Source organism: Anser cygnoides, chromosome 1 (assembly GCF_040182565.1).
Source record: "Anser cygnoides isolate HZ-2024a breed goose chromosome 1, Taihu_goose_T2T_genome, whole genome shotgun sequence".
NCBI classification, from domain to species: Eukaryota; Metazoa; Chordata; class Aves; order Anseriformes; family Anatidae; genus Anser; species Anser cygnoides.
The window spans coordinates 104,260,780-104,288,535 of NC_089873.1; the positions used below are offsets into that span (position 1 = coordinate 104,260,780).

Here is a 27,756-nt window from a genome sequence, read left to right on the forward strand (position 1 = left end):
CACCTGGATTTATTGCTTTTCCTCACAACCTTTCTTACACATAGGTTGGTCTTTCCATTTTTCCATATTGAAAAAGGTGGAGAAACATGCAGGACATACCTGAGGTGTTCAGTCCTGAGAGTTTTTGTCCCCATCTTCAGATTAACACAAATGTGAGCCCATTCTGAAGTGATCCAGCTTCACAGTTTTGCTCTGAATGTTTTCCATACCCTGTCGGAGACCAAGTTCTTGATCATCTGGCAGGGCAGAGCCTGAGCATGTTACTGTCGTAGCAGCAGCCCAAGCTCTCATTTGTATGCTTAAGCCAGCTGTAGTGCCTACTTATTCTTGCAGGGTAGACACTGGATTTCTTTATAAGAATATCACAGAACTTTTAAGTACACTTGCAGTTGTTATGTACGTTAAATTTGCATTTATGCTACACAGTTCAAAAATAATATGATTTTTTTTTTCTTCTGAACTGGCAACGCTTTTTTTTTTCCTTGTTAAAAAGAGCATTGTCACACAGCTCAGACAATCTTGTGGAGAAGAAATAAATCTTCATGTGTATTATATGTCATCAGCTTTCCTAAGCATTTCAGATTATGACCTCTAGTTTGTTTGTTTGTTTTTTCTGACTGTGTGACATAAATGTATCTTCCTTCCTGTGTCTTGCTGCCTTTTTTTTAAGTTATTGTGCCCTTGCAGGTCACTGCTGCCATATGGATGCTGGGACTTGCAATGGTACTGGTCATTCTACAGGGCCTATGAGGACAACATTCTCCAGGTTTCTACGGTCACTCTTCTTTGTTTCTATCCCAGACTAATGAGAATGCATGTTGTAGGCTCTCTGTGGAGGTAAGGACTTCTGATGCAGATAATGTTTGCCTTTTTTGTTTCAATTTGGAATGTAGATGAGCAGGAAATAGTTGAGTCGATAATTTCAAGATTGGCTGGATGAATGTCTGGGAGGAGCTTTGAGGACCTGCTCCACAATGACACAAGAGGATTATGATATTCTCCTGGTATGGGTTCAAAGCTTCTTCTTACAGTCACCTGGCAGAACATGGAATCTCAAAGTTCCAGCTGTGAGTGTTCATCTCGCATGCCAAAGGGCATTGCTCGAGGCATGAAATTTGTGTTCTAAGTTAGCTGTTCTGGGACAAAACTCATATAAAGGCATTTCTGGAGCCCAGTGTCATTTCAGGTCTCCATATAGGCCTTGAACCAGTGACACTGGCTTCATCTAGTTGGAAAGGACTACATCAGAGCTAGTCGCCCTGTGCTCCATTTAAAATTAGGAGAGATCCAGTCACTAGATTATATAGGGTGATCCATTTCACCCTAAAGAAAAGTTTTAAAGCAGGGCAGATGGCTTTTTCCATCCAGTTGCATGTTTTTCTCCACTGATAGAAAACAGAGCTCACAGTGACTAGCTCAGTTTTAAACATCTGCATTTTGAAAGGTCACATCTCCCTTCTGCTTTGCAAGTCTCTTAGCTGTCTTCAAAATAGTTTTGTCTGCCTAAGAGATTTTTTTTCCCAGAATCTACTCCAGCTCTGCCCCAGACTGCTAATGGTTTAGTCATTAATGCACCTAGTCTCCTTATTCTGTTTCCCAATTAAGTAGATACTCACAAAATCAAATAAAATAAAAATCCAATGTTGATGATGAACAGACATCATGGCTATAAATACTTTTGTCTCTTCAGCAAATGCCAGATGTTGGCATTCATCTCCTTGCTCACTCTGTAGATAAACGTGTTAAAAAGCAAGAGCCCACCAATTCTTTACTACATGCATACCTTGCAGCTTACCTGATGCATAGTTACTTGTGCGGACAGCTGGACTGTAAAGCTGAAAGAGGAAAGACTGGACACTGCAAGAGTCCCCCCTGATTAGGAACAGCATCCAAATTGCTGAGAATCGTGTCTCTCACTCTCTCACTTAGGCTGCCTGTGTTCTTCACAAGTGATCTACCTCCAGTGACTGTCCTGTGCCTTTTGCCCTCCCCCTCTCAGATACTGCACATTCCCCTACATTTTACCTATGACAGGCTTTGCAGCAACCATTAAGGACTCGCTCCAAAGTGACTGAGCACTTGATGCGAAGTCTGTTCCCATATTCACCCTTAGAACTCCCTCCTAGTCATGTGTCTGCCAGGGATCTTCCTAAATGGACCCAACGGTTTTCCTGCCTCCATACCATGTCCCTTTTGCCTGGGTGTTCTCTGTGCTGACTGTGATGGCTTTTGGACAGAAGATGATGGAATCTTAAGTCTGCATTTAATGAAGCCACCATACCTTTCCGTGTAATTTTTGTTCCTTTTCCACAGGGAGAAGAAAGCCTAGGACTGGTCATCTGACAGGATTTACATATGTATGCTCCAATCCCTACTCTTAATAGTCTCAGCTCTGTAGGGAATGGGAACTGTCTGGAAGTGAGAGGTGGAAGGGGCAGGACAGAGGACAAAGAATTGAGTCTTTAACTCGTTCCAGACATTGCCATGGAAAATTTGCATCTCCGTGTTAACAAGGGAGGCAAATGGTAGTCAAGATCTTCCTCTTCCCTCTGCATGTAGCCAGAGCCAAATTTTATTTCCTCCAAATTGACACGTCAGACACACATCTGTCTTCTACAGGTTCCTCTAATTCTCGTTAGAGCTCCATGTTCTCTGTCCCTACTGTACCTTCTACTTTCTCTGTTTAGAAAGAGGGATTTGCCCGTTGTTGTTTGCGCTAGGTCTAATGAGTACAATTCCTTCCTCTTTCCACGGTCAACTGGTTAATACAATGTTAAGGGAGAAATCGTAAATACATAGAAATTGGGAATTCTGTTATGTGGTGTCATTGTGTCCTGTAAACACAGAGTTTATGTTTGCATAACATAAAGACAGCCATATCTTTTTCTGGCTAAGTGCCAGGAAGTACCCATCCTTTTGTCGGATCAGAGCCCAGGATTTTAGCTTTCAAATCTTGTGATAAGAACAAGAGTGGGTGCTAAGAAGTAAGGGCTGCTTTATTACTGAATTTACTTCAAACTATAATCCTGGAGGGTAGTCCTCAGATGGAGTACCAGTTACTGAAACTAAATGACTAGTCACCTGATTTTCCTCTCCCTTACGCCATAGTCAGTGTACCAGTATAGTTATATTAGTTTAAAATCCACAGAAGCCATCAGAAAGAGACTATTATTTTCCCAGGCTGTTACTACTTCATTGCATGATTCCTGGCAAACAACCTAAATCACTTTGTATTTGCCTTTAAATGTAGGGTTTATTCAAACCCAGGGAAACAAAGCTGGAATTCAGACTAAACTAGCAAACAAGCACTAAATTTCTGGGCAATGTTAATCAGCAACTTTCACTCAGAAATCATATATAAAACAGCAGTGAAGTCTTAGGAGAGTTTATGCGAAAAACTCAGAGCTTCCAGGTTTGTCCAGAGGATAGGCAAGGGGAATGAGCAGTCATTCTTGATCAGCTTGCAGTTTTTGAGCACCTTGGGGCTTATGACGAATAAATCTGTGTCAAGGATTCCGCTTCTCCAGAATCTCTCTATTTTCCTGTGTTAGCGTGCCAAGGATTAGGTTTCAGGGTAGCCAAATCTGAAATGTATGTGAAGACCACAGAGACTCTGGTGTTGGCACAGGACGCTGCCAGGGAAAGGGCGAAGTCTGCCCCAGAAGAACTCCTTCTCTTGCCATAGGCGTTGTGCTCCAGTCAGCCTTGTGAATTAGGAATGACACGAAGTGGGTGGGACTTGGTCAAACTCTCCTCCTCAAACTCTTCCTGTTTGCACAGTCACAGAAGCCTCCGCTCAGCAGGAGACGATTTTGCTGAAGAGGTAGTCCAAGCTTTCAACCTGAGGGAAGCTAAATATAGCACGTGTCACCCAACAGACTTCAAAGGACTTGGCAATAGAGGTCAGTACCATTCTCCTCAATTCATAGATGGGAAAAACAAAGCTACAGAAACGGGAAATTATTTCCTTGATGTCATGTGGCAGTTTAGAACAGAATACTAGGGCACGAAAATCCTGTGCCTAGACCTGCTCTGCTAGGTCCTATGTGGCTTAAACTGTCAGTTATGACAGGGGAGCTGATCGTCTCTATCATTTCTACCAACCCTCTTCCTCTTCACATCACCACCTAATACTCCTTGCTTTCAGTGTCTAAACAGGTAGAAAAAGTACATCTTTGGAAACTCAAGCTGCAGCAGCCGCGTGTATTTCTGTACATACCCAATTGGGAAGAAAACTGTAAACTGCATGTTTGAATTACGCCATGTATTGTGCTGATCAGGTCTTTGTATTTTCTGTCACCTTCCATGTAGGCCACCTCTACCAGGCAAGTTCCTAGTAGACTTCTTGGAGTTTCTGTTATTCTCCCTCTCCAAATCAGTTGTTAATGGGAAAGTATTCATCCTTATTTCCTTGTTCTCCTCCTCGATGCATAGCAGAATTTGTTAAAACAGTCACTTCCTTTTTCTCCATCATCTCAACGTGCTCGTTAATTCTGTTTAAATGGTAAATAACAATGGAAAAAAGTACAGTATTTTTTAATGGTAAAAAGTACAATAACAAAGCCAAGCAAGCAGCTCAGAACATCGCAGTCACCAAAGAAGTTGTGTCTACAAAGCTGCTTCCAATAAATGTTTCCTGTTTGCTTTGGAGTTCCTACTAAACAACAAAAAAATGACACTATTGTGTTGTTATAGCAGTTCTGTATTGCTGAGCCATACTGTAATGAATGTTGCTCTTCTCTCCATCAGATAAGAGTGGCTTGAAGATGAAACCCTCTGCCACCTATGAGCTGTTAGTAGACGGTGTTGGAGAATGGGACTTCACTGGGGGTTTTGTTCCTTGTGAGCTGCTGCTTGTTGGAGAGGATGCCTACCCTGTGCTTCTGAGCGCTGAGAAGCAGGTTCTGATCGCTGTTTCACGGTATGGGAAAGGCAAGATGGTGGTTGTTTCCCACGAGGGAATCATGAAGAGCTCCAAGTTTTCCCAGTTCCTCAGAAATGCCGTGGAGTGGCTCAAGCCTTCCCCTGCAGCCCTGGTTGGGTCCCATCACCGTTTGGATTCCCTCTCCCAGCTGCTCCTCAGGGCTGGCATCAAAGTAGAGGCTGGGGCAGAGCTCAGCACCCACCACGGGGTGTACTGTATGGATGCCTACGACAGCACGCAGGCAAAAGACGTGGTTTGCTTTGTAAAGGAAGGTGGAGGCCTGCTCATTGGAGGCCAGGCTTGGCACTGGGGTAGCCTACATGGGAAGGAGAAGGTGCTGTTTGAATTCCCTGGGAACCAGGTGACCAGTGTGGCTGGTGTGTACTTCACAGGAAATACTGCAGGAAAAGGGATCTTCAAAGTTGCCAGGAAAATTCCAAAGATCCCCTTAACTGTTCCGTGAGTATCTGAATTGTTCTTTCTATTTAAACAAGTTATGCAAATGAGATGTTTACAGAAGATCCTTGAGGTAAGAGATGAAGATGTTGAATGCTGGTTTGTTAATAGCCAGGATGGGATGCAGCTGTTATCCTCAGATTTAAGAGGGAATCTTCTTGCTGTTTGTAATCTGGAAGAATGATGACTTTGCTTCCAGGGGAGTGGGTTAGGACATTCATTCAGGGTCAAGAAATGAGGGCAGCCATATCGTAGAGCTGTCTCCCTGACCAACTGTGCCTGTGAGCACCACACAGCAAGCTGGGGAAAGGAGGAGTAACTCCCGTGCTCCCATCCCATCCATCCCCCCAGGGTGGGTATGTTCAGGCCAAGTTTCCCACAGTTCAAAACCAGACTGGAGATGGAGCACCTGGCCAGCGCTCTGGGCTGGGCTCTGCCTGACAGCTGCTAAACCTGCTTAACCTGTTACATACAGAAATTTCCTTTTTGCAGGTGAAACCGTTGGACTGACACTGAGCTGAGGAGGCAGGCCTGGCGCCACCTCCCTTCTCCAGGAGACAACGGCTGTGGGCAGGAACCCACTGTGCTTCAAGTTAGTTTGGGATTCTAGCTTGGCCTTTTGGTCTCAGAGCAGCAGGTGTGAAACTCTGAGCTGTTGTGTCTTGTATCGCAGAGCAGACAGCGGTGCCCTGAACGTTGCTCTTCTGTCTTCCTCCACCCCCACTTGCCACTGAGAGTGCTGGGCTGTGCCTAGCACCACTTTCTGCTCAGTTAGGGAAAGTGCCATGGGATCTAGGTGGAGCAGGAGCGATGCTACGCTTCCTGTGTCTGGCAGTTTCACCTCACTGCAGTGGAAGTTGCAACGATAGAAATAAAATTCCCTGCAAGTCTTTTCTTTCCTTCACAGTGTCAGTAAAGTAATAATCAGAGGGAGGTGCAGTTTCCTGTCCTATGGGTGTGCACAAGGGCACACCTGTTTCCCGTCCTGTGGGTGTGCACAAGGGCAGCATCTTTTATTGTAACTGAGTTGGCTGCAATGGCCGTGTAACAACAGATTCTTTTCAGGTGTCAAAGAAAAATTTTGTTTGCCCAAATGGAGAAAATGAAGTAACTGCAAGCGATTGAACATGTCTTTCTCCACAGTGTCATACAGAAGCTATAAGGAAATAGCAAAGATAAGAGAGCTTTACATGGTAAAAGCTCCACAAAGATACTGTAGAGGATAACTGGTAGGAATTTTGGGGTCTATCTTTTGTGGTCTATCTATCCTTTCTTCAGTTCTCAACAGAACACGCAGAGAAATCTTTTGGGTTTGTCCAGTTATGATATTTAGGGTGGAGTAATTCGAGGAAGTTTCTGCTACAGGAGATAAGCTAATTTCCACGTCATTTGCAGGTTAAATTTGCAAAAGACTTGCTTTAAAAATCTGAAAGGTCCTCTGACTTTTGAGATCCTGCATTTGGATTTTCAAGCTGCTCTTCAAAGTAACAGGCCTGGAAACTTCCTTTTGACCTTTTCTTTCTCTCCTTTTGTAAATGAGTGCTGAGATTCTTACAGATTTGGTTGACTGCAAAAACTGAAACTTTAAAAGGAAAAAAAAAAAGATTGATGGATTTTATTTTATTTTTTAAATGACAGAAGTGGCAACATGATGTGCTAGGGTGAGAGAGGAAGAAGAGGCAGGGACGGTCAAGCTGTTTAAGCAGAGGATTCTGGAATGGGGGCTAACTTGAACCTCTCTTGGTTTTGCAGACACCAGGCCAATCTTGGCCTTGATGCTGCTTTTCTCCTGCATGGTTTGTCGGAGCTGGATATGGTGACGGGGGGCATACCCTCCATCTTGCTGGTGCATGGTGTACTAGCCTTCCCGCTCTGCCTGGACAGCTCGCACTGCTGCCTCTTAGCTGCAGCACGCTATGGCCGAGGCCGCGTTGTGGTGGCAACCCATGAGAGTCAGCTCTTCTCCCCAAAGATGGCCAAATTCCTGCTCAATGCTGTCCACTGGCTAGATGCTGGGAGAAAGGGGCTGGTGGGTGTGGATGCCAGCCTGAAGAAACTGTGTGGCCTCTTCCATGAGGAAGAGGTGAAGTTACAGATATCAGAGCTGACAGGCAACATGAGTGTATACTGCTGTCCTTCTTACAGTGACAAACAGGTGGAGACGATTCGTGCTTTTGTGGCAGAAGGGGGTGGCCTACTGATTGGAGGCCAAGCCTGGTATTGGGCTTCCCAGAACCGCAGCAAAGCTGCAGTGGCAGAATACCCTGGCAACAAAATCCTCAACCGCTTTGGGCTGAGCATCCTGGGGCAGAGTGTCCAGGCAGCGAAGCTCCCAGCCGCAGCGTTTGGGGAACACTACCACTTCCGCAAGGCACTCGCTCTTTTCAAGAGCCATGTAGACAAGGTTGAGGATCTCAAAGCTCCCTTGAAAGACTGGCTGCCAAGGCTGACACAAGACTGCGCTGCCTTTCTGCGCATCCCTGCCCAGGACTGCTCCGCATATGCCTCGCTGCACCGCATCCTGGCCAAAGTGCTTCACCGAAGTGGGATCCCGCACGTCAGCAGGCACAACCCTGTCAAGAGCAACTCCAAAGAGGCAGCCCTGCTCTGCATGGCAACTGAGCTGTCATACACCATGACAGACTGTGCGGCCCTAGTGCAGAAATCTGCCACTGGGGTCTGTGCCCTTCCTGTTACCGTGGAAATCGATGGCACTAATCCGGGTGAGTACCGTATCTCCCTTCCTCTTGAGGCATGCTGGCGCTGGGATCAGCAAGGCACTTGTCCTCTGTGTGTATGTCTGAACATGAGGACAGATGTCCAGTTTCACTGTGGGCTTGTGGGGATGCTGGCCTCTGTGTAGTGGCAGGCAGGCTCCTTTTATGGCTGGCACTGATTTTAGTGCCCTGAAACAGGCCGTGGAAGTGTTGCATCCTCACTGTTGGTACACAGGCACTTGGAGGAGAAGAGCCAACTAACAGAAGCTCCTGAGGGTACTTGCACAGTGCAATGGCTTCCTCAAGAAAGCTTTAAGTTCTGCAGGAACTCCAGGCTCTGCTCTACAGTTTGTTGTCCCACTAGTGTTCTCATACAGCCATCTTTGAGACCATCCTGTGAAAAGGTAGAAGGAGTTAGGAACAAAGTTTTATTTTTTTATCTAGGTAATTTCAGTCTGAGTAGTAGCAGTCTCACAACTTGTATCAGCAGAGCAGCTGAAGTGAAGTGGTGGTTTTGGGGTGAAAACAAGAGACTGTGAGCAGGATGGGAACGTCATGGGCTGAAACCATCACTGAAGCTATGGTAGTTGGTAATTACACCCTGAATCATTTGTCTAAGGTTAAGCTTTGTAGATATATAATTTTGAGATTCCTGATACTGATACGTTTAAACTTTAAGTAATTTCACTAGTAAGGTATTTCTCCCTGGACAGATGGATCTTGAATTTGAATATGATTGAGAGTTGTTGTTTGCAAACTATTCTAATGAGATAAGGGAGACAGTTCTGGAGTGGCAATGTCTTTGGTGCAGAGGATATTTAGAGACAAGAGCTGTGGCATAATTGCTCACTGGTTGTAACACTAATGAGTCAGGGCAAAAGGGAAAAATTGTTAGAGTTGGTTGGACTGAACGCATTGAATTGAGTAGTGTTCTTTTTGACTGGGACTGTTCAGAATTTCTGTAATTTCACATAAAAAAAAGAAAAGTGCTGGCAACCCATGATTTGAGATTAAACAATTTCAAAAATGCCAGTGGTGTAAGTTCATCAAAATTGAGATGAATTGGTGAAAAGTTATGATATGTTATGATGTCTATTTTACATTTTTCCATGGATTAGGTTTTGTCTGACAAAATTTCGTGGAGGACAAGGAAGGTTGTAAATGAGGAGCTTTAGGATGGTCCAGCTCTTCTGAGGATTTTTGCTGTTTGTGCTGAAATATGCTTGAGTAAACTTTATGTTAGAACCAATGAGTGGATTTTGCCTGACCGGTACAACAGAGATGGATCAGTTTTGCAGTGTGTATCAGAAGTGTCTACTGAAATCTCCTAGGTAGAGGAGGCTTTAATTTCCATGGGAAGACTGTCTAGAGGCTTGCTGAATTTTAGTGGTATGGTAGGGTGCCCATCTTATGCCTTGACTAGGACAGTCCTCTAGGCTTTCTCATAACTTCAGTCAGCTTAGAAACAGGAATTTGTGTGGGCCACAGCTTGTGCTGACTAGTCAGTTGGGAAAAATATGATGTCACTGTCAGTCTGTTATTTAGGAGATGTTTGATGACCATTACAACTTCAACTATGTCTAATACCACCACAGTATGCACCTCTGATGAGAGTAAGAGGATCTGAGTGGAGGAGGAGTTGTTTCTTTTTTAATTATTATTTTTTGTTTATTTTTTTACAAGTATTAATAAGTACATTTAAGTTTGTCATTCTTGGAATTTTAAGTTTGGGTGGGCTTGCTTTCTAATTGTGTGACGATCTTGTTCATGCCAATACCCTTTTGCTTTAAAGCTGTGTTTCCGACAGATTGGATAGAATATGAGACAATCGTGTGTGTGTAGAGACAAGGGGAAAGAAAGGGCGGAAGATTCTTTTATTGCAGCTTGAAATCTCCAGAATCCATAATGTGAGGCTGAAGAGTTTCTGACTGTTCAGATCTGTGTTCTCTCACATTTTAGGTAAGACAGCCTGGAGGAGTACAGGACTCTACCTCCCTGAGGGTCACACAGCCGTTATAACATTCCCCTGTCGGCTGGTCGGTGCTGGTCTGCAGGTGAGCCCTTAGTAGTTTGGCTACTGTTTACACGATGTCAGTTGGGCACTCGAGTATGGTTCTTAGGCCTTGTCAGTCCTTTCCTTCTGCTGCCACCCCGTGGCACTTTCAATGCATTGTCATAATTTTTCACCTTGTTTTCACTCCTTGCCGTTGCATTCCTCTTCTGTGTGCTGGCAGGATAATTGATTGTGCCTGCTGCCTGAAGACTGCTTGCTGTACCTGTTTCGTTGCCGTGCAAAGAGAACTGATCAAGGTGATTCTAGGCCCAAATAAGTACTTGGGTGGGCCCTTCTAATCACGAAACTTAGTTCTGTCTCTTTCCAGAACTCTCCTAATGTGCTTCCACAGTGCTGCCACTGTTGCTCTCATAGATGTATCCAGATCAGATATAAACCAGTTAACTGGAATCCTGTTCTCATCAAAGAACAAAGCAGACAAAAGCTCACCTGCTTGGGTATGTTTTGCAGTAAGCTTCCTGCAGCTGAAACACAAGATTAACTCAGGTATTTTTGTATAATCTTGCAGCCACTTTCTGCCTGTTTTACTGTATCAGGGCCAAGGAAGAGGCATGATAAAACAACCCAGAAGTGATCACACCTCCACTTCTTATGTTATAGGATGTGACTTTGATGCTGGTGCAGGGTGAAGAAAAAATAAATACAAGTACAGTACAGTGAAAAAAGTCACTGCAATTCTATGAACTGCCAATGAAGGATATAGCTGACCCCGGTAAAAATAGGAGCAGAGCTGTGAGACCACAGGCTGAACACTTGAGCTATGCCGGAGTTAGAAAGCTGTTTCTGCACATATGCCCTGCAGGAACAGCGCTGCAGCTGAGGGCTCAGGGTGCTATATAGTTGGTTGGCAAGTTGTGCTTGAAGCATTTTGCTCAGCTGCTCACAAATCACCTACCATTCTGTTTGCCAGGTGCAGGTTGGGTGTCATGCGGATGACCTCTCTAATGCCAAAGAGCTGAAACGAGCCCCAGTGGTAATACGCACCTGTGATATTACCTGCCAGAAACAGTCAGTTTCCTGCCTCTGGGGTGGCCTCATTTACATCATAGTACCGGAAAGGAGCGTCCTGGGGAAAGTGCCCATCTCTGTAGAAGGGGCAGTCAGAGCTCCTTTCTTCAAGCTTGGTAGGTTTATTTACCTTGGTGCCTTTCTTAGCACTGCTCACGATGCTGCTCTCCCTGTGACTGAAATGAAAGATGGTGCCATGCTTAGGAGCACCTGACTGGGTTTAGTAATGCCTAGACTCAGTTTCCTTGGTTTGTCTTACTCTGGGATTCTAGGTAATTCAAATATTCACTCTGTGCCTGCTGTTACATGAGGTAGGTGAGGGAGCTGTCGCGAAAAGGGTAGGGTTTATCTAACCCAACATTTCTTAGTGGTTGAAATAGTCATTTCTGATGAAAACCGTGTGTTGGTGGGAGTGTTCTGTCACAACGAAGCTTACCTTGCACTCTGTGTTTTAGTGTGGTAAATCTCTGTGGTGAATTTTCTGTGTTTTCTGTCAATTTCTCTTTCCTTGTTGTATGCAATATCTTGTTTCTCTATCAAACTAAACAGAAATCAGTGTTGTTAGATGAAAAAAACCTCTGTTGGAGAAGAGGAAGCAATATCATCAGGTGAGACTAGAGAAGCCTGCTTCTTGTTCTCAGAAGGAAAACAGAGATTTGTTCTTGCCATGCTAACTACTCTGGTATATGCCAGTTTTCTCCCATCCATAAGAGCCTGAGGCTTCCCAAGTACAGGGTGAGGATTAACTAAACAGCCACCTGCAGTCACACAACTACCACGTACTGTTTTCCAAGAGAATTTCTCAACTGTGATCTGTTTCTCCAGCTTGACTTCTGGGAGTGTGCTCAAAAGTTAGAGCTGTAGTTAACTGATTTTCTGTGTTGACATAGGGGAGACCTGTGAAAACCAGTGGAAAGCCTGTATCCGGCACTACCCTGCTCCCTGGGCAGAACTGGCAGCTGAGAATCTCATCCTGACGGTACCAGCTGACAGCATCCGCCACTTGGAGAACCCAAAGCCACTGCTGACCCTGTGGGAGGAGATCATGGCGGCAATAAGCAAATTGGCAGCCATACCAACAAAGTTCCCAAGGCCAGAGAGGATTGTAACAGATGTCCAGATCTCATGTGGTAGGTGCATTGATAAATGGCATTTCTCAAGGGGCTACGAGGCAAGTGGCTTCTAGTAGCAAGATCTGTTCCTGCAAAGTTACTTCAGTAAAGCCAGACTGGAAACATATATAAAGGGTCAAATGATCGTGATCTTTGCATAATTGTGATCTACTCAAACAGTATGGAAATATGGTAAGACAGGACTTAAAAAAATATATTGACCCTTTTGGATGCCTTTCTATCTAAACTGGCATTGTCTCACTCAGCTGTCCTGCTGCCTGGATGTGATAAGAGGCAGAGCTGGTGACTCCAGGGGCTTTTTTCTCCTTCCTGAATGTACTGTTGAATCAGTACAGCTGGGATACAGTGATCTAATTTCTGCGTTTTTTTCTGCTTCAGCCATAGGACTGTTTGCTTACATTCAGTGATAATTGTTATACTTGTGTGTACCTACCTGCTGGAGACAGGCTGTGCAAAGGTTATTGTGGGCAAACCGTAGTTGGAAAAGATGTGCCTGAGGTGATGGCAGTGGAGAAGCAGAAACACTACTGTTAAAGCCCATGAGTTTGTAGTTTTGCAGCTGATACTCCATGACCCCAGCTTTTCAAGTTGTGTACTGAGTGTATTTAAATGAGTCAAGCTAGATGGTAAATTTGGAACCTTGTTATACTATTTTTTCAATTGGTTTTCAAATCAGGTTGGTGAAATTCATCATCCCACAGTGAGGCAATGTCTTGGCACAAACCCTGATGTCCTAATCCTTTGCTAAGTCACATGGAAATAATTTGTTGCACATTTTGGGAGTGTTAAATTCAGTTATGCTAAGCAAATGCCATTTAAAAAGACCATTGGCTGCAAACACAAAACTCCCTCCTGTTTTGGGTGGAGTAAATGGTTTCACTCATATTTCTGGACCTGAACTTTTTGTATGCCTATGGCTTTTAAGTACATGCATCCCTCTTATTAGAAACGGGGGAGCTCAAGATCTTAAATAGTTTCTGTGGGAAGGGGGTTGAGATTCATGTCCTCTCACTTGAGTACTATACAGGCTTATTGTTCAGTCTAATCCAGCTGTGTAGGCTCCCAGCGTAGTGAGTATAAGGGCTGTTTATCTACTTCTACAATAGGTGTTTGAGTTTGGGGAGATGATTCTTTTATGAAGCTTTGGGAATCTTTAGGAATAAGGACAAGTCAAGGTTGAAAACACCAAGAAGACTTGGGAAAAATCCCTTGCAGTACAAAACTCTTGCCTTGCATGACAGTGGGAAGTTATTTATAGAACAGCTATTCTGTGAGGTTAAGAGCTGACTTCAGCATGACAAGTTTTGCAGCCCTCAAGCATGGCAAGCTGTGACGTCCATGTATTTTGTCTACACTGCTGACTTCTGGAGTGCAGACATGCAGGATCCACACTCTACATAGGAGAAGTCAAACTCTACCAGGGTGCTGAATCGGGTTGGTGTCAACTGTGCTTAGTTTGTGAGCGTTTGGGGGTATTCTGGGCAAGGGTCAGGAAAGAAAGTCTGCCCCAAACCTGAACCTTCCTTCAACCTAAAATCTCAACCTCAGCCCAACTGTGAGTGTACACTTATATCTAAAAAGGGAAAGTAGGTGAAACTGTACCTAACTGATAGTACTATTTTTATCTCTTCTTTGATACAGTGAAGCTTGTAGTATTTCCTTATCTCACAAAAGGGGAAAAAAAAGTCACTTGTGGTAAACTTAGAATGATAGAATGTCTTGGGTTGGAAGTGACCTCAAAGATTATCTAGTTCCAACCCCCCTGCAATAGGCAAGGATGCCACCCACTAGGTCAGGTTGCTCAGGGCCTCATCTAACGTGGTCTTGAGCACCTCCAGGCATAGGGCATCCACAACCTCTCTGGGCAACCTGTTCCAGTGCCTCACCACCCTCTGAGTGAAGAATTTCCTCCTAACCTCTAATCTAAATCTCCCTTCTTTTAGTTTAAAATCATTCCCCCTCATCCTGTCAATATCTGATTGAGCAAAAAGTTGCTCTCCATCTTTTTTTATAAGTGCCCTTCAAGTACTGGAAGGTTACAATGGGGTAACCTCACCCCGGAGCCTTCTCTTCTCCAGGCAGATCAGCCCCAGCTCTCTCAGCCTTTCTTCACAGGAGAGGTGCTCCAGCCCTCTGATCATCTTTGTGGCCCTCCTCTGGACCTTCTGTAACAGATCCACATCCTTCTTGTGCTGGGGGCCCCTCACCTGGATGCAGCACTCCAGGTAGGGCCTCAAAAGGGCAGAACAGAGCGGTACAATCCCCTCCCTCGACCTGCTGGCCATTCCTCTGTTGATGCAGCCCAGGATGCTGTTGGCCTTCTGGGCTGCAAGCACGCACTGCCGGTTCATGTCAAGCTTTCCATCCACCAGAACCCCCAAGTCCTTCTCTGCAGGGCTGCTCTGAGTTCTTCTCCCAGTCTGTGCTCATGTCTGGGATTGCCCCGACTGAGGTGCAGCACCTTGCACTTGGACTTGCTGAACCTCATTAGGTTCACGTGAGCCCACTTCTCAAGCTTGTCCAGGTCCCTTTGGATGGCATCCCTTCCTTCTGTTGTATCAACTGTACCACTTAGCTTGGTGTCTTCTGTAAATTTGCTGAGGGTGCACTCGATCCTACTGTCTGTGTCATTGATAAAGATATTGAACAGTACTGGTCCCAGGACAGACCCCTGAGGTACACCACTCGTCACCGGCCTCCACTTGGACATAGAGCCATTGAATACAGCTTGTAATGTAATTGTAATACAGCATGGTTTGTGAGACGGAGGAAAGGTACTGGAGAAATGAAAAAGAAATGCAGTGATTTATGTTTAAGAGGCACTGGGGTAAGTACTTATGTTTTTCTTGCAGGCTGGATGCATTCTGGCTACCCCATCATGGGCCACATCGATTCAGTGAAGGAGATGTTAGATGTGAAGCACATGAAAACTGCTGGTCTTTGGGGTCCTGTCCATGAGCTGGGACACAATCAACAGCAGCAAGCATGGGAGTTTCAACCTCATACCACAGAGGCCACCTGCAATCTCTGGTCTGTCTATGTGCATGAGAAGGTGCTGGGGATCCCCAGGCATCAGGCACATGGGGCACTTAGGTCACAGTGCCGGGAGGAAAGGATAAGAGAGTATCTGAAGAAAGGTGCTCAGCTAAAGGACTGGAATGTATGGACTGCTCTGGAGACATACCTGCAGGTAACTGGGAAAAGCGAGTGCATTCTGTAGCTGGTGAACCCTGTGTCAGAAGGATGTCTTCAGCCTGGTGACTCCAGGCGTCATGCCAGTGTTTGCTTACAATCCGGATTCATCATAGGTCCAGAAGGCACCTGAGAGATGCACACGTAGATTGTGTAGTGCTAGCATCTCCTGTTGCCCTTCCTTTGAAAGACTGGGGCTTAACTGCTCAGTAGCAGAACTTCGTACAATATATTAATCTGTCTCCCTAGGAGAGAAACAGGAACTGCTTGTTATATATAACAATATATATGATATATGTTATATATGTATAATTATATAGATAGCATATATTTATGTTTGATTATATGGTGTGGGAAAAGGATGATCAAGCTTGGATACAGTCCTTTAATCTGCTGCAGATTTCCTGTGGGACATTGAGTTAGCTGGCAAAAAAAAAAATCCTTTGGCGTTGTAAAGCATGTAGAAGAGCCCAGATTCTAGTAGTATCCTGGTGAGTTACATGTCTAGGTTCCCCTATACAAAACATAGGAGAGAGCAAGAAATTTCTATCAGCTGATGCACTGAGTGGAACGAGTATAGTGCATCAGGTGGCAAGGGGATGGATTCAATTTATCCTGCATAACACAAAGCAGAATGCTTCACTGTGGTTGAGACTCTGTCATGAACTTTGGCCTAGATTAAAATGTGTTCTCATGGGAAGCATGCAAAAGAGATCTTTCCCTTCCTCGCTTTCCTGTAGTCCTTGTAGTAGCTAGCAGTCTGATTGAGAGAGCACTCAACCTGATCTGAACTCTGGACTTTAAGGTGAATGTCCATTGTGATGACTTAAGCTACTGACTGTTTTGAGGTGAATGTCCCTCAGCCCCCTTGTCTGGGAGCTCTCACATCTTCTATGAATAACAAAATATTTATTGAAGGAGTAGTGATCCTGATTTTTCCACATTCCAGAGTGGAAAATCAGTGAGCCTGAATCATCAAGCTAAAGATATTGCCTAGTCCATAGCTAGTCTCAGCACCAGGGGTTTCCGTGGTAATAGGGGATTATGAGAGGTAGATAACCTGTCTGTCTGTACTTCCTAATGTAGAAATGCTGTCTGCTCCTGCTTAGCTGTTCCAGCATGATGGTGGATTTGTAGAATACGTTTTAGTGTCAAACAACTTAGTATCAGGAAGTGAGATGCAGGTCATGGCTTGTTAAGGAACTAAAGATGTTCAGTAGATATTCTGCATCCTGTCATGCTGTTGTTTCAAGTCAGCTCTTCATATTAACCTCATCTTGAGCAACAACATAGGTTTCCTCTCCCTCTTTACTTTAGATTTGTTACTCATACAAGACTAATTTTTTTTTTTTAATCTGAAACTCCTGTGTTCTTATTCCTAGCCAAAACTCATGCTCAGCTCACAATCTCTCCTTCCTGTTTTCTGATCACTCCTTGTTCTCCTGTGTTCCTTCTGTCCAGGTTATCTGTCAGCGTCCTCTTTGATACTTCTTTTGCTGCACAAGAATATTTCTTCTGCACAAATCAGCAACTTGTATAGTTGATCACTGACATTTCTAGCTCCTCCCAATGCATCTTTCATCTCTGTGCTTGCAAGCCAGTGTAATGGGAAGGTGTATTTTTCTGTACTCTAATACTGTAAGTTGTGCTCTGAAGCCTGAAAGCTGGATGCCTTCTTCTAACTTTACATTAATTCCAAAAGACACTAGAGAAACTAGGGGATGGGAGGGTCGCTCTACTGCTTGTAACACAGGAATAACGTCAATGAAATGAGAAGTTCATTGTTTTTACGCTGTGTTCTTCTCCCGCAGCTGCAGGAAGGGTTTGGCTGGGACCCCTTCACTCACCTCTTCTCTGACTACCAGAAAATGTCCACCATCCCAAAAGACAACCCTTCTAAGATGAATTTGTGGGCGCAGAAGTTTTCTCAGCAGGTGAATAGAAATTTGGGTCCATTTTTTACAGCCTGGGGATGGCCTATCAAGAAAGAGCTGTCTGAGGAACTCTCCTCTTTACCCATCTGGGAACAGGACCCAATGAAGTCCTATAGATCATGAAAGAAAAACATCTGAACTTTGATTCTCAGATAAGGTACAGCCTATGTTTTAGGCCTTGTGTACTGCATGATTGCTCACTGGGCACTTAATGTTACATTAAATTCTTTAGCTTGCTGGCTCAGAATGGAGGTTAACCCCCAACAGAAGTTCAGCAGAAACTTGTGTGCTGCTCACCACCCATCTAAGCCACCTTCTGAAGGCTTGAATAATAAATAGGCTTTGTTCTGGGTTCCTCACCTCAAAAGGAATGTAATTCTGAGTAGATATAGTTCCTGCAGAACCTTTATGTGATGAGATGGAAGTTTTCAGGATGGAGCAATCACTGGAGTGGTCTCAAGTACAATACCGATAGAATATGGATCTCTAAAGCAAATAGTATCCTCCACAATGTTGTATTCTTCAGCTGTAATCTCAGTAACATGAGATGTTCACTATGGACATGATTACCTATAAAATTCTTCATCTTTAATCTCTCTAACTATGTAGAAGGTCCACACCTACTATCATGAAGTTGACCTTATAATGCTTATATACAGCTTATATAACAGCTGATACTAAAGTGTTGTAATTTCTTCCTGCTTTATATTGTGTGACCCAATGTCCAGCTTTGTGTGAATAAGTCAATGCTGAGTGGTAGCCATCACTCTTACTGTAGTCTGTGGGCAAGATACAAGCCATGAAATATGTCAGCTTAGAAACAAAGAAGAGGTGACTTGCTTATAGTTAATAGCGATCCAACTCCTGGACTCATCAGAGATTGAAAACTAGGCAATGACATGACAGCATGAAGGAGCAGCACAGCCAGCATTTTCGGAGGACCAACAGACATTAATGTTTCCCTCACCTCATTAATGATTGCTTGACTAGCACAACACACTGGTGACTACACACTGCTGACAAGTGTTTTAATGCTTTATCTGGTAGCATACTAGTCTGGACACACTTCTTATGTATCAGCAATAAATAAGACAATTCTGGACTTGCAGGTTGTGTGTGGTCCTACTTTCAAGTCTCTATATCCAGTTAAAAAAAAAGCCTAATTAGAAGTGATCCAAAAATTTCTTACAGCAGTTTTTCGTTTTTGTTCTGTCTCAGATGTAGTTCTGACTTTTCTGTGATTCATTGGCCTAATATTTACTTTGTCTTTTGAACTTTCTTTCCGTTCTTATTCACTATCATTGTAAGTTGTTCTTCCAATAACATATATGCAGAGGCTAATGATAGTGGTTAGATAGACAGTGGTTCAGTACTAGTTTAGTATTGAACTAGATAGAGTACTAGAGTGCTTTAGACTACAAGGAAAACTTTCATGGTGTAAAGGTTTAGATTTGACCTGACCTATGGAAGCAGATTTCACCCCTAATGAGCTTATGAGCAAAAGTTGAGTTCATGTACATTTAAAAAAATGCTCAAAATATTATTGGTTCTGTTACCTGAGTATGGCAGGATTTGTTTTTTGTTTTGTTGTTGTTATTGTTGTTTGCTTTTACATGAAAGGCACAACAAAATGGATCTTAAAGTATTTAAGAGAAAAAAAGAAAAAAGGCTGAAGAAAAAGGTGATGGGCTGGATTCTGAGCTAGAATGGACTAGTCCAACCACAGGGATTCCAATGGAAAAGTTACAGTTTACACCAGCTCTAAATGCAGCCTGAAATATTTAGGCATATGTAGTACACAAACTCAACATTAGACTAACTCAATTTAATGTAACCCTTAGAATGGTATCTGTTCTTCTTTAGTGGAAATAACACCACCACCACCACCACCCCCCCCCCCCCCCCCCCCCCCAAAAGTAGGACAAATCATAGAAAAGTTTTGGCACATTTATGAACTGATTTCTGCAATTGCTTTTCCACTAGTTATGGTGCATACTGGAGCAGCCTGTCAAAGCAGAAAGGCCAAACTGAGACCACAGCAATAAGAAAAAATGGGAGCACAGAGACAGTCTGCAAAATAACACGTGGAACATTTAATCATTTCTGTAAAAATGTAATTCAAGCAGCAGTCACAGAGAAATTTAGCATGCAGTCTGGGAAAAACCTAGAACACAGCTGAGACCGACCTGAGCAGTAGCTGAAATAGAGAGGAAAAGAAAAAAATAAAATAGATTTCGAGACCATAATAGCCTTAGCAAAAATAAACCAGGAAACAGGATATTCATGTTCTAATCAACTCTGAGAATGAATGGGTTAACTGGTGATGTTTTCATATCGCATACAGATTTGCTGGCTTCATTTATACAGTAAGCTTTCTTTAGCAGAAAGTCACTTGCCATTGCTATACACTGACTTCATCTAGTAGGGAGCAGGAAGCTGAACAAAGATCTGACAAACTTTCCTTTTATTATCAGTACTAGGGTGTTAAAATGTAAAAAAGATGAAAACGTGCAATATGAATTTGTTGCTACTAATAGCAGAACAGTGTGGTACTAGGGGTCCAGGAAATTCTCTGAGAATAGGAATGGGATTTAAAAAAAAAAAAAAAAAAAGCTGATTGATTTAATACTTTGAAGCCAAAGACTACACAAGAAAGAAGAGAAGCCTTTTTGTGGATGGAGAGAGTTTGGACAGTCAGATGGAACTCTGGAGAGTGCAAGCGATGTGGGTGAACCAAAGTTTGAAAGGGACACAATGTTCCCTAAATAAAACTCTTCTGAGTTACAGAAACAGTTCTTTTCTTTGAATAAATAATGTTCATTTTGCACCATAAAGCAAATATTTCTGGTTGGTTTAGAATTAGAATAGTTCAGTTGAAAAGTGCTTACAAGGATCAGTCCATTTGTGGTCACTGGTTGCACCAGCGCTAGATACGGCAGGAGAATGACCTCTTTTGACTGTCTTGCCATGCTGTGTTTAATGCACCCCAGATGGTTTGCCATCTTGGCTGCCAGGGCACGCTGCTGATTCATGTTGAGCCTGCTATCAGTCAGCACCCCCAGATCCCTCTCTTTAGGGCTGCTCCCCAGCCACTCATCTCCCCTTCTGTACCTGTGTCTGGTATTACTCTGTTCCATGTATAGAACCTGACATTTTCGCTTGTTGAATTCCGTGCCACTGATGATTGCCCACTCTTCCAGTCTACCTAGATCCTTCTGCAAGGTCTCTCATCCCTTGAGTCAACAGCACCTCCCAGTTTAGTATAATTAGCAAACTTGCTGAGGATGCACCCCACTCCTGCATACAGATAGTTGATTAAAATGTTGAAGAGAACTGGCCCTAGAATTGAGCAAGCCTCATGAAGTCCCATTCAGTACAATTTTCTGAGTGCTACCATTCAGCCAGTTCATCACCCAGCATAGCGTGTACCTATTCATCTCACAATTTGTCCAGAAGGATGCAGTATGGGACAGTACCAAAGGCCTTACTAAAATGCAGAAAAATTACATCTACTGCCTTCCCTTCATCCACTAAGTGGGTGACCTTATCGTAGAAAGATACCAATTTATTAAAACAGAACTTTTCCTTCGTGAACCTATGTTGACTATGTCTAATAGCTTTCTTCTTTAACTGCCTTTCAATAGCATTCAGAATAATGTCCATAAGTTTTCCAGGTACTGAGGATAGATTGTTAGGTCTGTAGTTTCTTTGGTCTTCTCTTATGCACTTCTTGTGCCAACTTCCAGTCAGCAGGGTTCACCCCAGACTCCCAAGTCCTTTGGTAAATTGTTGAGGGGAGTCCAGCTATAACACCTGTTAACTCCTTCAGTACTCCGAGGTGAATACTGTCAGACCCCAGTGATTTATAAATGTTCAATTGATACAACTTGTCCTTTTAATTTCAGTGACCACAAATGGAAAGTCACTGCTCCCGCAGTCATGATCCTTCAACTTAAAGGACCTGACAACCCACAATCTATCATTAATACTAAAAACTGAGGCAACAAACATGTTAAATATCTCGACCTTTTCCTCATCCTTACTTGGTTAGGTGACCATCTTTATCGAGTATCAGTCCAGTGTTTTCCTTGGACTTCCTCTTGCTTAACATACTTTCAGAAGCCTTTTTTTGTTTGTTTGTCTGATACTGCATTGGCTAGGATCAACTCAAGATAAGCTTAGTTTTATCTTGATTTCTTCCTACAAATGTGAACTATGGCTCTATAATCTCCCTGTGAAGCCTGACCTTGCTTCCAGAGATCAGGTACTTTCTTCTTCTGCCCAGGTTCCAAGAGGAGTTACCTGTTTAACCAAGCCAGTCTTCTGCCCCACTTGCTTGACTTGCAACATGGTGCCTGCTCCTGGGCTTTTAAAAGGTGGTTCTTGAAAAGTGACCAGCTTTCAGGGATCCCTAAATCCTCTTTAGAGCATATTCCCAGGAGACACTGTTAACTAGCTTCCTTAGTAGCTTAAAATCCAGGGTGACGACTCTGTTGACCTTTTCTCCTTACAACAAAAATTTTAAACTCTGATATTTCATGATTACTGTGGCCAAGATAGCCGTCTACTGTCACATCTCCCAAAAGGCCTCTAGTCTCAAACAGCAGGTCTAGGAAGGCATCTTTCCTAGTTGGCTCACTAAATATTTCTGACAGGAGGTTATCTTCAAAATGCTTTGGGAATTTCTCAGACTTACTCGTCAGTATTCCAGTTTATGCCTGGGAAGATGAAATCACCCAGAATGGTGAAGACAACCAACCCAGAGATTTCTCCTAATTGCTTATAGAATAGCTCATTCATGACAATATTTGCTTTGCTGTCCATCCCCTTAATTCTCACCCAGAGGCTCTCTGCCACATCATGCCCTAACTACAACAACAGATGTACACCAAGTTTTGCAGATGACACCAAGTTGGATGGAGGTGTCAATCTGCTGGAGGGTAAGAAGCCCCTGCAGAGGGAGCTGGACAGGTTGGATAGATAGGCAGAGGCCAATGGGATGAGGTTCAACATGGCTAAGTGCCGGGTCCTGCACTTTGGTCATAACAACCCTATGCAATTCTACAGGCCTGGGGCAGAGTAGCTGGAAAGCTGTGCGGAGGAAAAGGATCTGGGGGTGTTGGTCAATGCTTGTCCAAACTTGAGCCAGCAGTGTGCCCAGGTGGCCAAGAAGGCCAACAGCATCCTGGAATGTTGTTCCTGTATCAGGAACAGTGTAGCCAGCAGGAGCAGGGAGGTGATCGTCCCCCTGTACTCTGCTGTGGTGAGGCCGCACCTCAAGAATTGTGTACAGTTTTGGGCCCCTCAGTACAAGAAAAACATTGAGGTCCTAGAGCATGTCCAGAGAAGGGCTACGAAGCTGGTGAAGGGCCTGGAACACAAGTCCTGTGAGGAGCGGCTGAGGGAACTGGGGTTGTTCAGTCTAGAGGAGGCTCAGGGGAGACCTTATTGCTCTCTGCAACTACCTGAAAGGAAGGTGTGGGGAGCTGGGGGTCGGCCTCTTCTCACAGATAACAAGTGATAGGACAAGAGGGAATGGCCTCAAATTGCGCCAGGGGAGGTTCAGGTCGGAAATGAGGAGACATTTCTTCTCAGAAAGAGCAGTCAGGCACTGGGACGGGTTGCCCAGGAAGGTGGTGGAGTCACCATCCCTGGGGGTGTTTAAGGAAAGGTTGGACCTGGTGCTTAGGGACATAGTTTAGTGGGTGACATTGGTGGTAGGGATATGGTTGGACCAGATGATCTTGGTGTGATGGTTTTAAACTAAGAGGGTAGATTTCTATTAGATCTAAGGAAGAAATTATTTATTGTGAGGGAGGCACTGGAACAGGTTGCCCAGAGAAGCTGTTGATGCCTGTTCCTTGGAAGTGTTCAAGGCCTGTTTGGATGGGACTTCGAGCAACCTGATCTAGTGGAAGGTGTCCCATGGCAGTGGGGTTGGAATTAGATGACCTTTAGGGTCACTTCCAACCCAAGCTATTCTATGATTCTCTGCCTTTCTGCATATGCATGATGATGATTTTCAGGGTCTGTTGCAGTAACAGTGCATCCACTGTGGCGTAATGGACACCAGGGTTGTTCCAGGATCAGTAACTGCTACCACTTTATTGATGACATAACTTCAACTCTCTTAAGTCTATCACTATTACTGTCCATGACTGGGGGAGCATAGTTGGAGATGGTAATACTGGTTGAAGTGCTCCCATATCTTCCATGACTTCATGATTTTTTCTCAGATCATGTAAGTCTCCATTTTCCATTCCTTTTCTTGATTACAAACACCGGAGAGTTCCAGGGCTAGTCGTGGGAACAGTATGTCTCGCTTTAAGTTGTTAAGCAAATCGGCCTTCGGGCCCTATGTATCCTATTCCTCCCGGATCGAAGGGAAACAGACCCGGCTCCTTTTCAGGGCCTGTAGGGCCTGGATCAAAAGGAACGCCCAGGTCACCAGGGGTGTAACAGCAAAGGCCTGCGTTGGCTGTAGCAGCGGAGGGGCCGATGGAATAGCAGGCTGGTCAGTAAACGAGCCCGCAGCTCCCTCACTGTCCGGCAAACCACACCTTTCTGATTGTGGTCCCACATGGCTCTTTAAGGCCTGAGAGACTGCTCACCAGGTGCCGAGCAATCCCGCTGCAACCTTGTCATTTTTAGTAGCAGAGTCCCACACCTTGACCTCAGTTTGGTCCCATGTTTCAGGATCATAAACTGTCTGATTCGTAATAAAGGGAATGAGCTGTAAGGTTACCAGGACATTTTTTGTTTCTAAGGACATATGATTCCCCATAGCGTGCAACTGCTTACCTTTGCCAGTGAGGGGCAGTCGTGTGCGGGGGTCCGCTTCTCTCAGCTTGAGCTTCCTTCCAGCTTGGGTGTGCTTCTTTCCAGCGATTTTCAGTACGAGCCTCTTTCCAGCTCCAGTGCACTTATTTCCAGCGACGTTCAGTACGAGCTTCTTTGAGCGCTTTGCTGAGTTTGTCCGGACCCATCTTCATGAGACGATCAATGTCCCTGTTCCTGTCCTGGTCCCTGTTCTGCTAGCCTGTCCCTATTCATTCCTTTTTTGGTTTTGTCCCTGTTCTGTTAGGCTGTCCCTGTTCCTGTTCTTCATGTCCCTGTTTGTTTTCTTCATGTCCCTGTTTGGGCGCCATTAGCGGCGTAATGGACCACACGGACACCAGGGTTCTTTTAGGATCAGTAACTGCTACCACTTTACTGATGACATAACTTCAACTCTCTCTTACTGAGGGCCTAACTTCATCTCTCATGTTGAGGACATAACTTCATTCTCCCTTACTGAGGACAGGCTCCCTTCCTATACCATTCGCCCCACAGCAGTACATCGTTAAGTGTCCAATGTTATCACCAACCATGGGGCTTGTTGACCCCCATGGCCACACTCCCACAATGATGATTTTGATTTGTGTCATCTAAGATGTTTTTCCCTCCCAATATCCAACTCAGTCAGTATACAGCAAAGATGGGCAATCAGGCAGTATTAAAGTGGAATTGCAGTCTTAAACCTGCCAGCCTTACTTTTTGCAACTTGCCAATGCACAGCTAAAGCCTGTGCAGGTCGAGACAGAAACACGTGTCCTGACATCACAGAATGGTCGCAGGGGGCTACAGATGTTTGGGCTGCTCCAAGGGAGCTGCCTTACCTGGTAATCATCATACCAAATTAGAGCATTGGTTTTTAGTCTCACCTTTCATAACACTGAGCATCTGAGTAATATGCCCTCCAAACTAAACAGTATTCTACAGAGTATAAGGAACCTTAATACTTGTAAGTGTTCTCTGTTCTTTAGAAACAGTACAATACACCCTGGGTGACATACATTTTGATAGTTCACATTGCTTAACATCTGTGTGCTTTCATGAAACTGTAATCCAAACACACTATTTAGGTGAGGTTTCTTTTCAGTAGTGGATTAAATGAATCATACTCTTTAGTATCTGATATTATCTTTCTTGTACACTGTGTTTGACTACCTTCCCTTTTTGGATCTGCCTTAAAAAGGGGCAAAAGCAGGGGAAATTTCTGCATTTGCTTCAACAGAGAAAATTATCCCTGTTGTGTGACATTGAATTAGATACTGCATTGCCAGTCATTTAGATAAGCTCTGTACCGGGATGGAATAGGGAGAACAGTTTGTAATTAGTTTTACTGGAAGTCCCTTGCTAAGGGAAAAAATGCAAAATAATATTGGTGGCTGGCTGAGAGCACAGGTGCTCACAAATCAGAGGCCTTTTATTTGTACAGTGTGGCCCCCGTTTGGGGTGAAAGGAGTTGGTGGAACAAGAGCCCAGGAGGTAAAAATGTTGACAGCCATCAGGTTGGTACTCTCCCATGATATGGTTCCTTCTTGTGATTGCATGTAGGTCAGCTACTTAGGTATTTGGAACTATTTCTTCTTCCAGGTCCTTACGAGCAATGGGATCTGAAGGTTCAGTGTCACTGACAATGAGCTCAGTATGTTGACCACCTTGATTTTTTTCTTTGGGAGTTGCCTGCAGGCATTGATCTATTTGTTGTTTTCAGTGCACTGATCTTATATGAGACTGAATGCATCACTCTTCTCCCCTAAATCAGTGAAGTCAAGAACCTCTACACAAAATGAAATTGAAGTACAAAATTTGGCCACCCAGAGATCCATAATCAGGAGCATAGAATGGAAGTCTGTAAGCTTAGGTGCAGAACTGATGTGTGACTGATACACATACTCTATTTCAGTGCTCCGGCTTTCAGATAGGAAGCTGACATGTGGTCGAGATGACCCATAAGCAGCAGAAGACACAAAGATAAACAGGATGACAAAGATGTACGGCCAAGCATTGTTGAATATCACCAAGAGTACTTAGCAGTTACACAATATTTGGTACTGGTTAGGAATATGGCCCTACCAGCTTGGTGGTGAATAAACCTAGGCAGAATTTAATAGGGCCCTGCTCATGGCAATGGGTTGAAAATGTACCCGAAAGCCTAAAGAGCTAGGGTGCATGGCGTTCTGCTATTTTTCAAATGGGAAAATAGAAAAACAGGCACAGAATTAGCCAGAACCTGCTGCTGTTTTTGCAGAATGTGAAAGGGTTGTGTAGGACCTACAATTTCTAAACTGGGATCCAGCTCCCAGGGTTAGATCAGTTCAAAAGAAAACCATGTCCAGTGTGAGATTAAATAGTGTATTTCAGTGTCCTGTAATTTGAAATAAACATACGTATGTGGCTGCAGAACAGAGAAAATTATCCTACAGAAACTTAAGAGTAGCCAAGGGTTTAATCCTATGCTATTCCATACAAAAGCATTTTTCCATACACTGACCAATTGTTTTTTGAAACAGAGCTCCCTGAATCTCCCAAAACACATCAAAAACAAGGAACAGGGCCATGAGCTCCACGATGGGTTAAAATGCTCCATGAAGGAGTAGTGTGCAAGTTCAGAACAACAATTTCATTTATGATAATATTGCAGAAGGGAGGAAGAACCTTGGAGACCTCTGTTCATGGAGATGTATATTAGCTGTGCTTTGAGATGCCCCAGAATGCTCACATAGAGGAGAGGTTCCAGGATGTGCCAAATAGCAGCAGCTTCAGAGGAGAGTGGCATGGCTGTCACTGGGCTCTGGAGAGGGACATAGTTGAGTCAGGCACCCGCCAAACTTCTGTGCACTGAGGGGGAGGAAATGCTTGAGCCCTGTAACAGGGGACAATAGCATCTATATAGCATAAAAGAGTAGGTGCCAGGTGGCTTAAAACATAACAAATGATTTGGCATGTCAGAGGAAATTCCATGTGAAGCAACCTGCTGTTGGTTCCTCCCAGCTGAAACACATGGTTGTATCTGTAAATCCAAATCCAGAAATGGCCGCATCTCACACACTCACAGACTCCCTCGTTCCAAATGAGCAGGAGTGCACTTAACTTAGGGACAGCTTTGGTCCCCTGGTCCTCTCCACAGCAAACCACTGGTGCACTTAGGACCCTGACATTCAGCTGAAACTGCCAACAGAAAAACGTGCATGGTGGACAATATATTCGTAGCTTCTTGGGAAAGGGTTTTAGATTAGCTAGTCACTTCACTTGGGTTGTAAGAAGCAAATATTAAATGTTTAGAGCTTCTAGTTACTCCTGCCTGGGACAGATTTGCAACAGCACTCTATTTCTTCTACCCATATCGCTAGGTCTCTGCCATGTCCCCTTGACGCAGGAAGGCACCCAGTATATTGCTAGGTCAGCTTATGTAAGAAAGGGGCACTGGTTGCATGACTAGATTTAAAAAAATAAAATCTGTTAACACAGCTTTACCATGTTGGTTAGTTTC

General features: G+C 44.1%; 1 protein-coding gene across 3 annotated transcripts; it reads left to right on the forward strand.

Annotated features, from left to right (window-relative positions):
- The first annotated feature begins 519 nt into the window (after positions 1 to 519).
- TCAF2 (TRPM8 channel associated factor 2) lies at positions 520 to 20,079 on the forward strand. Of its 3 annotated transcripts, XM_067005337.1 has the most exons (9): positions 520 to 1,067; positions 3,781 to 3,902; positions 4,750 to 5,383; positions 7,133 to 8,103; positions 10,057 to 10,151; positions 11,082 to 11,295; positions 12,070 to 12,309; positions 15,165 to 15,502; positions 17,316 to 20,079. In XM_067005337.1, the coding sequence occupies exons 1-9, from the start codon at positions 991 to 993 to the stop codon at positions 17,559 to 17,561; spliced, it is 2,937 nt and encodes a 978-aa protein (XP_066861438.1). In that variant the 5' UTR covers positions 520 to 990; the 3' UTR covers positions 17,562 to 20,079. The 3 variants fall into 3 exon arrangements, with proteins under 3 accessions (XP_066861438.1, XP_066861452.1, XP_066861444.1); XM_067005351.1 differs by lacking the exons at positions 520 to 1,067; positions 3,781 to 3,902; positions 4,750 to 5,383 and adding an exon at positions 5,393 to 6,017; XM_067005343.1 differs by lacking the exons at positions 520 to 1,067; positions 3,781 to 3,902; positions 4,750 to 5,383 and adding an exon at positions 5,393 to 5,972.
- Positions 20,080 to 27,756: the final 7,677 nt, after the last annotated feature.